Below are 16,403 nucleotides of genomic sequence, written 5' to 3' on the forward strand. Positions count from 1 at the left end.
TAGTTTCTCCCGAATGCTCCCCTATGGATCTTCTTTTACAGGATCAGGTCTTCTTGCCCACTGATGTACCTTCCCAGTGATGTCACTCCCCAGTGATGGTTCTCTTGGTGTCCAGATCGGATCTCTGTGCTTCTTGGGTAGCTTGCAAACCAAGGGCCCACCCTGTTTGCTGCAGGCAGGCTATGGAGACAAAGGAACTACCGCCCTCCCCTTTGCCCTCCCTATTTGGGTTTGGTCCCAGTGCCCAAGCAGGCTGAGCTGGGAGATGCTATGCTGCCAAAGAGGGAAGGGAGCCAGGGAGATAGGGGGTGGGGGGTTCTGGATGTTAGCTGGATGGGATAGGAAGAGAGAGGAGGTATCCGGCAGTATAGCTCCTGCAGGATGATCAGGAAGTGTAGGAGGGATGAGGAACGTCTGAGTTCCCTGTTCCCGGCTGCCGCGGCATTCACCCCAATGATGTCTCTCCTCCGCGGCACTCACCCCAATGATGTCTCTCCTGGTGCCCAGATCGAAACTCTGTGCTGCTTGGGTAGCTCACAAACAAAGGGCCCACCCTGTTTGCTGCAGGCAGGCTATGGAGACAAAGGAACTACCGCCTTCCCCTTTGCCCTCCCGATTTGGGTTTGGTCCCAGCGTCCAAGCAGGCTGAGCTGGGACGTGCTATGCCACCAAAGAGCTCTGTGCTATTTTTTTATTTTACAAGCTGTATATATACATATATAAAACATATGCATATTTTACATATATTTGCATAAGCACTAGATATAATAGGTATTCTTTTAAACAATTGCTTTTAATCTTTGTAATATATTTACACATATGCCTATATAGCAGGTGGATATATGCTTATAGACTAACTCAAACACACACATATGTGTATGTATTTACATGTAAATCCATACATACAACATCCAATACTCTGTATAATGTATTTCTAATAATGTAGTAGATATAAAATGATTTATGTGTTATAAATTATGATTATAGTTTAAGATATTCTTGCAACAAAATTTTTTTAACACATAAATACTAAAAAGGAAGGGAAAATCCAGCCATGCAAACCATTTTTTTATTAAATTTAATTTTATAATAAAAAGGCTCAAAGGAGCTTTAACTTGTCTCTGTTTATTTTGATGGTAAAAATAGAACCAGATTTGGGAGTGGACTATAAATGCTGCCATTGTGCTATTTCATATTTATCTCACTAAATAAATTTCTATTTTAAATAAGGCAAAAAAAGGACTTTCTGAATTTTATAGTTTGATAAATTCTTACCATTTTACAATTTCTGAACTGTGTCTATTTCTATGGTGTTTCTGGTATTGTAAAAATTAAGACAGCAGAAGAAAATAAAATAGACTTGGTTTGCCTTAAAACAGCAAAAGTGAACTTTTTGATCTGAGTGCCTTCAATCTCTGGCTCAGTAACCAAGGGTCCAGGAGAATATATTGTGGAGTTTGAAAATGGCTTTCATAGTCAAAGATGGAGGGGGCATGGCTTTGTCAGGCCTGGAAACTGCTTTTCAGGATAAACTGTTTTGAAAGTGCAGGGTGGAAGGAAGTGTCTCTTTCTGCACTCTGAGGTGCAGGATAATATCTTGGTTGGGTTGTCTGCTTTGCAAATCTCTTGGCTCCAAATTGTGTGATAGGGTTGGCTGCTTTTTGGAATTCCATGGCGAGGTCAGTTTTCCTAAAGCCATAGACCTGATTTATGGCCATGAATTTGAGGTGGGGAATTCCCTTTAGATATCACATCCAATGTCAATGCCCCTTTGAATACGATTTTAATAACTGCATTGAAAAAAATGTGTTATCCTTTGCTTATTAGTCTAGAGGTTTTATGTTTTTAGTTTGTATAAGTAAAACATACATATATGTATAGGTAAATACAAAACCACAGAGAAACCCTGTCTCGAAAAACCAAAAAAAAAATGTAAATATATATGTATATATTTCAAGCAGTTTAATGTTCTTCTGTGTCAAGGTAACAAAATTAAAATTAACAAGTAGGTTATACACTGTTCACATACTGACAGTTTGCTTTGACAGTCTTGTTTAGAGGTGAATATTTAATACTCTTCAAATAGCCTATAAATGTAATGATAACTTCCTTCCGAAATCCTTTTCTTTATTTTTCCCAAGACTCAGTATTTGCCATTTTTCTTTAGAACATTTTTTTTTATTTGAAAGTTTGATGTCCGCTATTCAAGGGTGCCTAAGCTTCGGTATAACACATTGGCATTCTGTATGCGGAGGAGCTGAGATCTACAAATCAAACATCACTGGCATGGTTTGCACATATTTGCCTACAAGCTCCAAAGTCGTCTATAATCACATACTCTTAATGCATTTTTATAGTTTGTGCATCTGGAAAATCATCACCGCTGTAAATTCTTCAGTGTGCATGGTTTGAGAGCATTAAGAATGGCCTGCTGAGTGACGGGTTCATTCACTCTTTTAGAGAACACTTTGATCATTAGCAAGCATTTACTGAGGGTCTAACCTGTGTAAACATCACTTTCAGTGCTGAGAGTAGAGTGATGCCTAAATCCCAGCCTCTCTTCCCACAGAATGGAGAACACTAGATGATCGTGAACTTAAGTACCATCCAACAATCTAACAGTCAGCCTATTAGTATTTTTTGGTAGCCATATGACTTAAACAAACTGTGCTCATTACCTTGTCCTAGATAGAGAACATAGCACAAATTGATCAGTTTTGGAGGATTATGTGATTGATGAATTGTCGTTTATGCCCTGCAAAAAGTATTTAAAACATTATCTTAGATACTTTTAAATGATTTAGTTTTATTTATTTTTCATTTATGTTACTTAGTTAATTTTGTGACTTTGTGTGCATATGCATGTGTCTTTTTAATGAACTCATACTTATTGTGTAGATTTCTTGGTTTCTCTGTGAAATTTCTATACGCATGTCCATTATTTGAATTCTCTGTCTCTCGCTCATCCCTTTGATTTACCCTGGGCCCTTTATTCCAGTTTCTCTCTCCTACTTTATTTCATCGCTATTTATCATCTCCACGTATGAAAGAGAACATGTCCTAGGTGTCTTGATGAATATAGCTTAGGATGATCTTCATTTCTATCCATTTTTTGAGAGTGACATATTTTATCTTTATGGATGAATATACTACTCAAATGTGTATATAGGTCATTTTTTTTTTTTACCCATTATGTTCATAAAGACCTAGACTGATCTCCTAGGTTTCAATACCACCCCAATGAACAAGAATGCTTTGGTATTTCCATTGTATTCTGGTTCATTGCCTTTGAAAATAAGCCCTGGAGTTAACCTAAGATTTTTGACAAACAAATAGTTTAAGAGAATTGTAAAAGAGGATCTTATATGACATCACTTTATTTGCCTTTTTTGGCCTTGTTTTGAGTTTTTTAAACACAAAATAATAAAGCATAGTTGTTTCTTTTCCTAACAATTTCTTTTATCCATGAATACTGGAATCCATGAATCTGATAAATGCAAGTTATTATTGTCCAAATTATTATTATAGAGTGGCTTGGAATTTCACTGCTCATCTTGTATCTAGTTGCAGTCATTCCTGCATCTATAAATCCTTTATTGTTTTAGTCTTATATGAGGAGGAAAATGGAACAGGTGCGGTGCTTTGACCAGCCCAGAAAGTCGAGTATCTCACTCCAGGAATTGAGTTAATATGTAAAACCAGAAGGCTATCGCTCCCATACTCAGTATTTCCAAGTTGCCTGCAGAAAGAACTCTGGAGTTGTGATCTATGGAATTTCTCCTGTCCATGTTAACATGTGAAGTGGTGTTGTCTTTACAGAGGCAGCCAGATTTATGTGACCTTGTGGATGCACCCTCCCTAATATTTCCAGGAGACTCAGTTTCACAACAAACTTCTTGTTATTCCAGTACCTGCAGTCTTTATGCCCCATCTTTTGCTATGCCTCTTGAGCCTTCATCGCAGAAGCTGTTTTACAGATATTTCAGTTGGAGCTGGGTACCCCATAGTCATGTGCTTTCTGCAGTTTGATCAGACCTTCCATGATTGGCAGAATGAATGTCATGAAAATGGCTACACTGTACTACAGGATCAATTAACAGATTTAATGTCATCCGTGCCCATTAAAATAACATTTTGATATCGTATTTTATAGGTTTTGAAAAAGCAATATAAGAATTCATGTGGAACCACAAAAGACTTTGGATGGACAAAGCAATGCCAAAAAGAACAATGCTGGTGGTATCACAAATATCTGATCCTGAATTTTATTACAGCACTATAGGGATAAAGAAGCCTGGTACTGGTATAAGAATAGACAGGAAGACTTGTGGAGTATAATAGAGAACCCAGAAATAAAGCAGAAAAGGGTAAGCTTGCCTGCTGGAGTCTTGCAAATGGGTTCTCAGGAACCTTGGATGGCAGTGAGGAGTGGGTGCCATGAAGAAATTGTGACCACTCGCTGTCATCCAAACACGTGACCTCGGATAGCTTAAGCTTTATTTAATACAGTTTCAATGGTTTGCATGAACAGTTTTACAACCAGGTTTTTCTTCCTAAGTTTCTAAAAATGGTTACAATAATTACCAGTTTGTTTCTTGGCTCTTTCCTCTTCCATCTCCCAACTGTCTCACTGGTAGCCATTACCTTTTTGATCTATATCTCTACTGTCAGAAGCACAAGCAGTTTTGCAAGGTACAAAGAAAGTTTTCTAACTAGGCACACCTACAGATAGAAAATAGCGTGCCCTGTTGTCTCTTGTAGTTACTATTTATATCTGGTAAGATCTGGGCTCTCACAATCAACTCACTGGCCAAAGCTGGATCAACCCATTCTACATTTTATATTACTCTATCTCCTCTGGGGGCATACCAGATTTTCCCACTTATTCTATAGGAAATATAACTTGGAAACTTGTTCTTAATAGCTGGTACTGCTTGCCCCTTGTCCTTATGTCCACCTCCTTTAACTTCTTAGAGTATTGGCACAGTTATTAGAAATGAGGGAACTGTGGGTTTCTATGCTTCTGCTTCATTCCCCATTTCTTGAATGTTCTCATTAACTTCTGATATCATCTTTTTAATAAAATTTCTTTAAAACTCTTGTGATTAAAATCATTCATTCTAGAATAGTTATGTAAATATGTCTATTTTCATGAACGACTGTGACTCATTTAGCCCAGTAGTATGGCTAGCACAGTGAAAGCAATGAGAGCTAGCACATATGCTCCTAGGGTCATGCCTAGAATCATGCAGCAAGCTGTCCTCCCTGCTAAACAAGTCAAGGGCTATGGGGTCTCATCACAAATAGAGCCATTTATCCTATTTCCACCCCTCTTTTTCCTTAACAAGCTGAATACCTCCTGTCATCCACCTCAGTTTTGTTCAAAACGACAAAAACATCCATTGGGAAAAGATAATCTGCTCAACAAATGGTGCTGGCTAAACTGGATTTCTACTTGCAAGAGAATGAAAATAGATTCTTATATTTTTGCCTTGTATAAAAAAAATCAATTCCAAATGGATCAAAGACCCTATTTAAAAGCCTGTAAAACTGACACTTTTAGAGAAAACCTAAGATATACACCTTGAAATACTAGCATAGGCAAGACATTTTTGAACAGAGCAGCATTAGCACAGGCACTAAGCACCAGTCCAACAGATGGACGTACACAAAAATAAAACACTTCTGTCCAGCAAAGGAAACACCTAGCAGAGCACACAGACAGCCTGGGGAATGGGAGAAAATCTTTACCAGCTATGATTCAGAGAAGGGGCTCATATTCATGATTAACAAAGAATTGTATAAATTACACCCCAAGGGAATAAAAACTGCCAATCAACAAAGGATAAATTAATTGAATTGACTGTTTTCAAATAAGAAACACACATGGCCAGTAAGTATTTTTTTGAAGTGTTCAATATTCTTATCTATCAGAGGAATGTAAATTAAAACTTTGAGATACCACCTCACCCCAGGCAGAATGATTATCATCAAGAAATCTGAAAATAAATGTTAGAAATGATGGGAAAATTCTTATTTAGTGTTGTTAGGTGCAAATTAATATAGTCATTATAGAAATCAGCTTTGAAATTTCTCAAAAACTAAAAATAGAGCTACCATATGACTTATCTACTTCACTATTGGGCATATATCTAGAGAACTTCATACCCTACAGTGGAGATATTTGCACCGCTGTGTTTATTGATGTTGTATTCACTAAACAAGGAATTGGAATCAGCCCAGTTGTCCATTAAAAGATGAATGGATAATGAAAACTTGTATATATAAATATACACATACATAAGTTTCATTATCCTTTTTATTCAAAAGCATCACAACTTTGGAATGACTATTTTTCACTGCATAAAAGTTTATTGAAATGCTAGACTTTGGGTATATGCTTTTTGATTTCTACATTTTGAGTAATAAAGTTCAAATATATATATATATAATCTTGTCCTCAATTTTCAACACACATGCTTTTCTGAGATATAAATAAAGTTTGAAACTCCTTGGTTCACATTGAGCTCTCTCTTTGTTAGAAGAGGTGTAAAGAATTTCCAGAGCTGATTTCTTCAACTCGGTTCTTGATTATGCTCTATTCTGACTTTGCAATTCTTCTTTGTTGTAAATCCTTTTGGTCCTTTTGTTGAAAATGGATGTTTCTAACATAATATACCCTGATTTTCATTCATTTCTCTCTATTAACCTAATTCCTTCTCATCTTCCCTCCTGTCTAGATTCACCTCCTTTCTTTGCCATTAGAAAACAAACAGGCATGTAAAGGATAATAATATATTATACTATGATAAAACAAAACTCAACATACCTAATAGGAAAAAACAGACAGAAGGTAAAGAGCCTAAGAAAAGGTAAAAGGGACAGATACACATGCAGAGACCCACTTATCCACATACTCAGGAATTCCATAAAAACACTAAACTGGAAGCCACAATACATACCAAAAAGATTGGTAGGGTAGAAAGGGGAAAACACATATAAATGAAATAAATATAAATTGAAAATAAAAGCCCTGATATGACATTTTGAGACAAGAATCCTCCAAAGGTGCTGTTGAGTTCATTTCCTGTTGAGCATCTACTCTGGGCAGACAGACCATCTTTTAGAGTAGTTTGTTTTACTAGTGAGACTCCCTTCTGGAAAACTAAATTTCATTTGCAAGTGGTTATCAATTGCAGATAGCTTCTGAGTAAGAGGTGGGCTGATGTCTCTACTTCTCTCAACTCTAGGACTCTGTCTGGTGCAGTCCTGGGCAGGCCCTGTGCCTGTTGCCTCATCTCTGGGTTCCTAAGTGCTTTGACCCTGTTGACTTACAGGGCCTTTTTTCTTTGGTGTCTTCCCCTCTGGCTCTTTCATTCTTCCTGCCTCCAAGGTTCCCTGGATTCTGAGAAAAGGGATTTTAAGGAGATGTCCCAGCGTAGGGATGAGTGTTTTAAGGTCTCTCACTCTCTTCATATGGTCTGGCTATGGTTCTCTGTTTCTATCTGCTGCAGGAGAAGTTTCTCTGATGATGGCTGAGCAAGGCACTGATCTGCTTTGCAAGTCTTTCTTCTCCCTATGTCTCTCCTAGACTTCCAGAGGCTCCTTTGTTAACTCAAAATATAAAAAAAACTTGATGTCAAAGAGAACACAACACAGAATCAATGTCCATTTCATACCATTCTTGTTTTCCTATTGAGTACTAGCTTTTCTTACTTGCTTTATTCAACAGACTTCTACTGAAATAATACTCTCCCTTATGTATTTAGTCTGTAAGCTTTGGTAACCCATTTTCTTTCTTTTTTATTTATTTTCATTGAGCTTTACATTTTTCTCTGTTCCCCTCCCTGAATCTTCCCTCCTCTTTTCAGCCTTCCCACAAGATCTCCATGCTCCCAATTTAGTCAGCAGATCTTGTCTTTTTCTACTCCCCATGTAGATTAGATCTTTTTAAGTCTCTCTTAGTGTCCTCATTATTGTCTAAGTTCTGAGTGAGGTAACCCAGACACAGAAAGACAATCATCACATGTACTCACTCATAGGTGTTTTTTAAACATAAAGCAAAGAAAACCAGCCTACAAACCACAATCCCGGAGAATTTAGGTAGGCTATTTTCAATCTGTGCTAGTTTGAAAAGTGTCATCTTGAAGGTTGCCCAAGTTTAAAATTCTTAGTTATGATAGTCTTTTCTAGGTCATCATACTTCAACAATGCTGACATTTTTTAGTAGGTTCAACTTTTCTGTTGTGACATTCTAAATGCAAATGCTTCACTTGCCAAGGGCTTTCCTCTCTCTTCTGCTCCTAGAGACTTCTGTATGCTCTTCTTTAACTCTGTTGTGGTTAGTTTAATCTTAGACTTGACACAGTCTAGAATCATCTGGGAAGAGATTCTCAGCGAGGGACTATCTAGATCAGGTTGATCTGTGGGCATGTCTTATGAGATTATCTTGATTACCTTAATTGATGTCTGATGCTCAAGAATGAAACGAGGTGGGACTATTCCCGGATTTGGGTCTCTGGACTAGAGAGGAATAGAGAAAAGTAGCTGAACAGCGGGCACGGGAGCCTTCACTGCTCACTGCTCTTGACTGTGGATGTACTGTGACTAGCTGCATCAAGCTCTTGCCACTGTGACTTCCCCATGGTAGTGCACTGGAACTGTGAGTTAAAAGAGACCCTTTCTCCCCTAAGCCACTTCTGTTGTTATTTTATGACAGTTATAGGAAGGAAAGCAGGACAAACACTAGTCGGCCCTTACAATTCAGTACTGCATTCTTTCTCAGCTTTTGTGTATCCTGGACAATGAGTGGAACCTCAGACTCAGTCATCGAAACTGGAACTCACCATTCCTACCCAGGTCTTGCATACCCTCCTTCTAATTTCCATGTTTTAGCACTTCTCATGTATGGAGAAGAAAACTGGTCACTATGTTTCTATGTAAATCATTTAACTTAATCCCAATGTCATTCATATTTCATCAATAAGACCAGAACTGAGTTGTCTAATGAGTTTACCTAAGAATAAAATATCAGCTTACTTAAATCAGATGCTAAACCCATATATTCTTTACACTATGTTGACAGAGCGGTAACTATTAATATTATTACTTTGTGTGTATGTATGTGTATGAATGCAGGTGCGTGTGTGCTGTGGCAAACACACGATGGTCAGAAGACAACTTCTAAGAGTCAGCACTCTCCTACCATGGGACTGGGCTCATGGTGTCAGGCTTATTTGGCAAGCACTTTACCTATTGAGCCAGCTCCCAGCTTTCAGAGTGATTGCTATTAAATAGCAACAAAATCACAAAAAATACTCATTTGTGTTTTTGTTGCCACATTTACTGTGGAAGGAAAATAGACAAGCATACTTTGAAAAGACCGTGACCCTTTTACAGGAGTTGAGATACATCAAAGATTTCCGATGAATTGGTTATTAAAAGCTAACAACAACAAAACAGCCCTTTTCCTAATTCCTAGCTTAACCAGGTCATGTGATCTAATAAACTAGGCATTTAATTTTGTCTCTAATGTTAAGTTCGTGATTAGTATAGTTCCTTTTCATTGTCTATTGCTAAAGTCAACAACTGATACTTTTTGAGTACTGGGCTACAGTGCTAACTTAAGCTTGGTAAGTGAGACAGACAATTCTAAAACTAACCAGATAATCAATGGGAGCAGTAGCCAGACAGCACAGACATAGCTCAGGGCATGTCAAATGGGGATTAAATGATAGGTTGTATGGATTGATTCTAAAGGATGCAGCATTGTTAGGCAATTGAACACTAAACAGCTGTTAAGTACCATTTTCTGTAATTTAGACTGAATGAGGTTGGGAGATGAAATCCCTGGAGAATTAAGCAATGATGATAGTCTCATTTTGGACTCTGTGTCATCTAGGTCATCTAGGTCAAGAAGTTCCTAAAATTTACTTGGTACATTAAACACACTCACTTCCCAAGTCTTCTTGTTTCTTTAACAAGTGTGTCTGGACCATGACCCATGCGTTAAGGAGTCTCATCACACACAAGGAGAAGAAGCTGAAACCGAAGATTTAGCAGACTGTATCCTGAACCTGAGGCATTTTGTTTCCATTTTTGCAATTTTCCTCCATTGCTCTGAATGACAAGTTTAAAAATCAAAGGAATCAAGAACTTTGAGTTCAAAAGCAAAGTATCTCTAGCTCTTAGCTGAGGATTTGATGTAAGGTAGAAAATCAGTAGAAAAGGGAGTGAAGAGAGGCTAGCTCTCTTCCAACTTGGTGATACAAATGACATTGTGGTTTCATTTGGAACTTTCAGGAAGGGGTCCAGATCACCATTTTTCAGGAAGCACAAAAGATGGGTCGGAAGAAGCATATGTCTGCCTGCCCTGCAGAGAGGGCTGCCCCTTCTGTGCTGACGACCGCCCATGCTTTGTCCAGGAAGATAAGTACCTACGACTCGCTATCATCTCCTTCCAAGCCCTGTGTATGCTGTTGGACTTCGTCAGCATGCTGGTGGTCTACCACTTTCGCAAAGCAAAGGTAAACCCAGGTATCCTGGTCATGGCCCTTCTTTATACTAACAGTAATTGCTTCTCTCTCTAAGGAAACCAAATTTCCTAATCCCTGCTACTATTCTAGTAAGCAGGCATTTTGTTTTGCTATAATGTGATTGGGTGAGAATATTAAAACCATATCCATTTGCCTCCCAAGAAAAGAAGGGTCAATGATATGCTGTGCTAGTATTTCATCATAGAAAAGTTGCTTTCTATTTAGGCCGGGACTCTGATGCTCCCCTGCCCTAAGGGCTCTCCTTAAACTCATCTCTTTGGTCACCAGATGACCTTCTGCTACCTCCATCCAGTTTGTGGTTTATTTTTCATATATAGAAAGTCCTGTTGTGTTTTTGTTTTGTTTTATTTCTCTTAGTAATATTTACAGTCCAGGGATGATAGAAATGTTAATACCCCTAGGGCAAAGTTGGGAACTTTCTCCAGTGGTCAGAAATCAGTTACATGAAGCGGGGGTTGGATTAGAATGTTCGACTCTGTTGCTTTGCAGTAAGTTCTTTGTGACACGGGAAAAAGACAATGTCTTTCCACCATTCTTGGATTCAAATGACTGCTTTATCTTGACGCAATTGCTCAGATTGTTGTAGATTAGAGAAATTTTTGAAAATATGTGTACCTACTAGAAATTTATAAAGAAAAGAAGTCTTTTTGGATAATTTCTGCTACAAAGCCACTAGTTAATCATTATGCTAATGTTATAGATGTTATTAGTTACTTTTAATAGTAGGTAACACAGTTTAAATCAAGATTTCAGTCAGCTAGAAAATGCAAAAATGCAAATTGCTTCCATTTTACTAGTACGCATCTTTCTTTTGGAAAAAAAAAACTATGTTGATTTTATGTATATAAAATAGTGGGCTAATATGTTCCCAGATAACATCTTAAAAGAGCAAGTCAGTAGCAGTACCAGAATTGAGAGGTCTATTTAATAAACTGCTCTGAAATCTCTCTGATGTAATAAATTCATTACACAGTGGATACCACAGTCCTTTATAAATTTTAATTGATTTTAATCATTAATGATGGCTGTGCTAAGTAAGTCTGTGATAAATGTGGGCAGAATGCACCATTGGTTTGCTATAGGTCATTCTGTCTGGGCCCGTGTCTCAATCTGTATTAATGTTACTTTCCAGTTACCAACCTTTCAGATCTGCCTAGACCTTGGCAGGAAATGGGCAGCAGCTGACCAGAACCTTTCTTTACAGGGCAGCCATGAGAATACAATTCTTTACATATAATCTTGATGAAATTTCTTGGATGTTATCTAGTTGGAAGTTGGCTACCTTTTGAAATCAGTTTTCCTAGAATGAGACACAAAACAAATGGTCCTAAGTTAATCAAACCAAGGAACATAGATCTTGCATATTGAAGAAAGGAAACGTTTGGTGATATTTCCTCTAGTGATTTCTTTTACCAAACTGGATTAACTATAAAAGTAATAATACATTTCCATATAGAAAGTCCAAATATATAGCATGTGGACTTTGTAATTATTATTTAAACATTTTGTGTGTATCTTGGCAACACTTCTTTACATAGTAAGGAAAACTATGGGGCAACACAAACACTTTATTTAGTATTTCTGTGTTTTCTATTCCTGATAATTAAAAGAAAAATACCCTTTTACAAATATTATCTATTTAGACAAGAGAGAAAAAAATCCAGTTTAATATAAATGTAACATGACAATTGTCAGCCATATCATTTAGAATTAAATCCCATCTCGGCATCTCTTTGACTAGTTTCCTCCTATATGATGTGTAACAACAAGCTAAATGGAAGAGTCATAGCAAAGAGTCTTTTCTTCAGATCTTTATGGCTTTGAGCTACTCAGCTTTTTAAAGATATGGCATAAAAAGCACAAATAATAGAAAAATAAAATGATAAATTGTACTTCATGAAAATTGAGTCTTTAGACCCTCAAAATACGCTATTGAGAGAGTCAAAAGACACCCAATAGAAGAGCAACAGTAGCAAGATCTCTCTCTTGAGAGAGAGCAGTGTCCAAAATATATAAGTAATTCTCACAAATTAACAATAAAAATAAAAAATAAACCTTAAAATGGAGAAAATATCTGGATAGATATTTCTTAAAAAGGATGCATGGTAAGCCAATGAACACATAAAAATATGCTAAATAATATCTGCTATTAGAAAAATGTAAATCAAGTGCATAACTCCAACAAATGTAGCTAAAATATTTTTTTTAATTCTATTAACAAATGATGAGAATGTTGACAAATCGAAAACCTCCAATCTGTTTCTACTGCAGATTCAAAAGTGTGCCCAGATTGGAATGTATCTTGTTAATACCTGCAAAATTTAAAATATTATACAATATGGCTCAAGTAGTGTATTCCTAATATACATCTATACAGAAATGCAAATAAATGTTCATGAAAGTGTCATCCACAACAACTAAATGGTGAATGCCACCCAGATACCCATCAATTAATACAAATGAATAATTAAGAATAATTAAGATGAGGTATTTCCATATAATAGAATACTGTTCCTCAATGAAAAGGATTATGTATTAATACATGGAGTAATATGAATGAACTTGAAGATGCTAAGTAGGCAAACAGCTGTAAAAGACAATATGTTGTATGATTCCATTCATCAAAAATGAATTAACAAATTTATTGATTCCAGGAGTAGATTAGTGGCTACCCAATGCTAGCAGAAAAAAAGAAAAAGCAGTGACCATTTATGAGATTAGGTCTTCTTTCAGAAGATTCCAGAATTTTAAAGTCATTTATAGATAATCCACCTCCAGAACCAGTGATGAGACAATTCATCAGTTCATGTAGAATTAGTCTTAATTAATGCTGTTTTTTTGTTATTCTATTTAAAAGGTCTTTGCAAGAATAGCAATTAATATGTGTTTCTCACCTGTGGGTCCACATATACATTTAAGTAGTTGAAGAGAATAGGGAGCTGGAAGGTTCAGCACACACCTGAGTTGCATGCTCATTCATGTGCTAATTGACTCCAAAACCATTACCATACATCTACTTCTCCTTGGTTTTTGTCTGTGGAGAGTTATTAGATGTACAATTAAACTAATAGTTATTTACCTATTTATAGCAGTGTCTTTTATAGGAAGGTTTAATTTTCCTTCAAAATGAGAGCTATGGAGATCGCTCTTGGTCATCAATTGTTATGTCATTGAGGATATTTAAAAACTGGACTCATGCTGTTATAGTCTTATTATAGAAGCAATGTAAAAATTCATAACACATAAATAAACATGTTTGATACATTCCTAGTTTTCATTTGGAAAGCAAACCATTTTTTCCAGAGCTAGAATCATGTCATATGTAATAAGTCCCAAATCCCGAGAGCTTTTTAGTTGCACAGTTAGTACAGGTTTAGGAAATTTAAATATTTGTACTTTATTGGGTTCCAGCCAATGGCATAAGCACTTTTAGTAAATGAACAGAGCTTAACCAAATTAAAATTAGATTCAAATGTTAGTGAAAGTAAATGGTGAGGTTAAGATAGAACTTGGATTCTTGAGGTCAGGGTCATGACTTCAATGGATTGTTAAAAAGTCAAGGACAACTGGAATTTTCTGGCAGCAGCACTAACAGAATGAAAAGGATTCAGTATACTGCAAAATACGAACCAACCAAGAGAAAATCAAGCCTTAGATGAAATTTCTTTTGTGGATCATTATATAAAGAGATTATCAAACGTAAAGAGTGTCTCCATCCTTCCATGGAGTCGTGGAGCAGAATAATACTCTCTGTAACCCTTTTTACTCCTTTGCCTTGATTGTGCTGAAGTGTGAGTGTTGGAGCCTAGCACAGACAAACAAGCTTTATGAGTGTGTCATGGTGCTCTAACACACAGCTCTTCAACGCTTGGTTTGTGTTAAACTTTTCCTGATCTGATGAAACCTCTGACAGAACATTTTAAGGGAGAGTAGGTCTGGCTTTGGCTCACAGTTCAGATGGTACAGTCTATGACAGGTGGTGTGTGGTCACATGGTGGCAAACCAGGAAACAGAGATACAGCAGAACTAAGGTCAGCATAACCTTCAAAGGCCGGCCCCAGTCACCTCCCTCTTCTATGGGACTCACAGCCTTTGAGTAGTCCTTCAGCTGAGTACTAGGTCTAATTGTCAGCCTATGGGGGGACACTTCATATTCAAACCATAACAATAATGAATGCTGAGGGGTCTACCAAGGGACACACACCTTAAGAGAAACATACTGTTATATCTATAGCAGCTACAGTGAGGGAGGGATAGGGATTCTTGGTCACAGAAACACCTCCGTTTGTTCCCTGTTTCGTCTGTTGTCAGCTTGAGAATCTAAGACTTCTATAGTTTACACCAAAATTCAGGATATGACATGTCTTAATTGATGGTAGTGTGTATTTGCAATATTTTCTTTAGGGTCACCAGACGTGGAACATCTTGGAACTTCAGTCTCTTTTATTTAAAGTGGATCACTGTTGTGAATTAACAGAAATAACCACACTCACAAGTCAAAATACAGGAGAATGTTAGCTGTATCAAACCCAGTCCAGGCAAAATCACTGCAATGGTAATAGTTCTCCTCTCAACAGAAGCAGAAAGTATTCAGAGTAAGAGGGCTAAGATGGTTCTGAGACTAGACTAGACAGGGCTTCAGTCTGGTTCTGAGCACAGTCATTTGAGCAAGGTTAACCTAGACCAAATTTTAAAAAAAAAAACCAGCCTCCACAGTTCTGTAGCAAGTAACTAACAATCAGGGACCAGCAACTACTCTGGCACCTTTTCTTTTAAATGGCATAACTGAGATTCCAGTCTGTTCCTCCATTAGGCTTACAGGCTAGGATGCTAACCAGTTAATGAGTTCTTACCCCTCAGACACACTTGGGAAGCAATGCATACATCTGTGTTATGTCTTTGTCTAAAGATTCAACAGGTCAGTAAAACATGAATTATTTTAAAACTGGTGAATTCCTCTAAAGCAATGGCAATATTATAACAGTTTTTAAAAGGATCTTAGTTTTAAATATTATTGAATTATTTCTTCATTTTTACCAAACATTGTGACAAGCAACATATTTTCCTATTAGCTATTCCACACAGGGAGTATGGCTGGTTCCAGCTGAGCAATGTCAAGTGTGCGTAGGATTTGCTTGTGAGGGGAATGACAGAGGAAGAAGACGCACAGAAAGGAGGGTGTCTTAGACTTACTCTGCTGATCTCAGCACACTCAGATCTGAGTACAACAGAGAAAGAAATTGGCAATTTTAAAGAGTGAATTATTGTGGTTGATATTTTCCCCCTTCCTATAAAGGTTATTTCTTAACTTAGAAATTAATTGACATGGGAATTGATAAAGACGCCACTTTTCAGTTCAGAAATTGAAGTGTTTTAATATAACATGGTAACTGATTTTTGATGTTTTATTGCCTGTTTATGAAATAGAGAGCCCTTTTTGTTGCTGTAAAATGTCTGAAATTTTATCATTCTAATCACCCTAAGCACTTTGGTGGCATGATATACCTTCATATTTTAGGATGACTGTCACCACTGTCCATCACTGTCCTCAGAAACCATGGCTTCCATCCCTGCTCACAGAATGTATTTTAGTCAACAAGTACTATTTCATCAGGTCGAGTAGAACTTAGTCCCATTGCCTAAATGCAGAGGTTCACATGTCAGTGTTTATAACCAATCTTTACTGCAAAGGTTGTTTTCTTCTTTTTCCTGTGCTTACTTCTGGCCAGGTTATTTAAGTATGCACAACATACAAACAGTTATAAAAGAAGTTAGAAAAATTGTTTGAAACATATATAACAATAAAGGATTAGTAACCTTAATCTAAAAACATTCCCTCAGCCGGGC

At 37.0% G+C, this 16,403-nt stretch overlaps 1 protein-coding gene across 1 annotated transcript in view; it reads left to right on the forward strand.

The window, feature by feature from the left end:
* Gpr158 (G protein-coupled receptor 158) overlaps nucleotides 1-16,403 on the forward strand; it is a 362,091-nt gene that overhangs the window by 193,424 nt on the left and 152,264 nt on the right. Inside the window, exon 4 of the mRNA XM_005354743.3 lies at nucleotides 10,303-10,526. Coding sequence (XP_005354800.1) covers nucleotides 10,303-10,526 — 224 coding nt within the window. The remainder of the gene's footprint in view (nucleotides 1-10,302; nucleotides 10,527-16,403) is intronic.

This window comes from Microtus ochrogaster, chromosome 16 (assembly GCF_000317375.1).
Source record: "Microtus ochrogaster isolate Prairie Vole_2 chromosome 16, MicOch1.0, whole genome shotgun sequence".
Lineage (NCBI taxonomy): Eukaryota > Metazoa > Chordata > Mammalia > Rodentia > Cricetidae > Microtus > Microtus ochrogaster.